At 48.5% G+C, this 1,585-nt stretch overlaps 1 protein-coding gene across 3 annotated transcripts in view; it reads right to left on the reverse strand.

Annotated features, from left to right (window-relative positions):
* The window catches only part of PVALB (parvalbumin), an 8,931-nt gene extending 7,849 nt beyond the window's left edge, over positions 1-1,082 (reverse strand). The window contains exons 1-2 of one of the 3 annotated variants that reach the window (XM_010131557.1): positions 1,006-1,082; positions 632-699 (exon numbers count right to left, since the gene is read on the reverse strand). In XM_010131557.1, coding sequence (XP_010129859.1) covers positions 632-692 — 61 coding nt within the window. In that variant the 5' untranslated portion in view covers positions 693-699; positions 1,006-1,082. Of the gene's footprint in view, positions 1-631 lie in introns of all 3 variants that reach the window. The other 2 variants (XM_010131549.1, XM_010131541.1) reach the window with 2 other exon arrangements.
* Between the last annotated feature and the right edge of the window lie 503 nt (positions 1,083-1,585).

Raw genomic sequence — 1,585 nt, forward strand, 5'->3', positions numbered from 1 at the left:
GGTGTTGCGCGATGAGAATATCCAAAACCCGGAGGAGTTTGAGAGGGAAATAGGGACCGTTGCAGCCATTCGTCCTGCAGAAAGCTTCTGCAGTCGAGCGGTGCACCCGTGTGCTCCACTGCTGCCTTCTGCTCCAACCCGAAAAGCAAAGCCCACCCTGGGGTTCCTCATAGGACGTAAGAAAACAGCAGTATGTTTTCTCCTCGAAACAAGAAACGGCAGTTTTGTAATACCTGAAACTGAGTGGTAAGCTGAGTGGGAAGCTGCTGACATCCACGGCTGACTTCCCTATCCCACATCAAGATAATCTACCCTGCCTCGCCGAGGGTTTTGTTCCTTTAGAAACCATCCTCTCGGTAGAGGCAAAGTCTGTCTGCAGTTACTGCTCGTCTTCATTTGAAATAAATATTTCACCTCTGTAATGTGCAGGGCAACTTTGCCGAGGATGCAGTCCTGTACTTGACAAACGTATCAGGCTTTCACCGCACTTCTGAAAACACTTCCTTATTTGATATTTTGTATGGCCAGATCCTCTAATCTTCCCCAAGCTGAAATAAATGCATTGCCATCCTAAGCTGAAGAGATGAAAGGGGAAGAAAGAGGGGAAAAAAGAAAAAGAAAAATCACTCACCTGAAAAGGCTCCCACAGCCTTCTTGATATCCTCAGCGCTGAGCACGTCAGTCATAGCCATCCTGCAACTGTTTGAACAGGGAGGCAAGTGCGAAAAGATTAAAAAGTGCTTTTCTCATCATTTCTGCTCATATGACCAAAGCTGCAGTGCTGTGTGGGGACGGCACACCGGGAAAGGCTGGACCCGTGCCAGCTCTATAGCTCTGCCTGGATAAGTGCCATGGGCTGTCGCTCTCCAGTTTGCAGAGCACCAAGTAGTCCACAGACGCGAGGGTTCAGCTAAAGAGAGGGTACAGGGATGCCGTTGCAGGGACTGGGGTGGGGGTAGACAGGAGTGGGGGTCGCTCCCAGGGAAGTTAGAGCCTGAGCCTTACTGGAGCAGGGCCAGAGTCTGTCAAGATACCGGCTGGAGAAAGAGTTGTGCCAAGGTCAAGTTCTCGGGTGCGGTGGAAGAACTAGTGGTGCAACGCAGAGCCTTTTCCTTTAGGAAGTCAGGATGAGCTTTACCAGTTACAGTCGGTGATGAGTAAGGAACTGCAGCGTATGCCAAGCTTTGAGCTGCTCTTGAGGTCGAGAATCAAATGTAATGTAGCTTTTGAACATTCGCCTGATCGTTCAAACACTTTAAACATGTCCCCCCCTTCCCCTTCCCCCTCCCTTCACACACATATTCGTTTTAGACCTCGTTTCTTTCGGGCCAGTCCGTATTAAGCATCATCCTCGCTGAATTAATTATCACATCCCTGTGAATCCTACAGATTCCCGTTTGTAATGCACAATATGCTGCAGAATCTTCCCTGATACGATATGGTGAAACAAGATGCGAGGTGACAACATGCTTGTGGGGAGCTCCAGTGCAGTGGTGGGCTTCTCAGGAGGGACTGGGCGCTTCCCAACTCCATAAAAAAAAAAAAAAAAAAATTTTAGGAATTTTTTTTTTCTGGGTTTTTTTTT

The sequence above is a fragment of the Buceros rhinoceros genome, unplaced genomic scaffold, assembly GCF_000710305.1.
Source record: "Buceros rhinoceros silvestris isolate BGI_N320 unplaced genomic scaffold, ASM71030v1 scaffold3700, whole genome shotgun sequence".
In the NCBI taxonomy this organism is placed as follows: Eukaryota; Metazoa; Chordata; class Aves; order Bucerotiformes; family Bucerotidae; genus Buceros; species Buceros rhinoceros.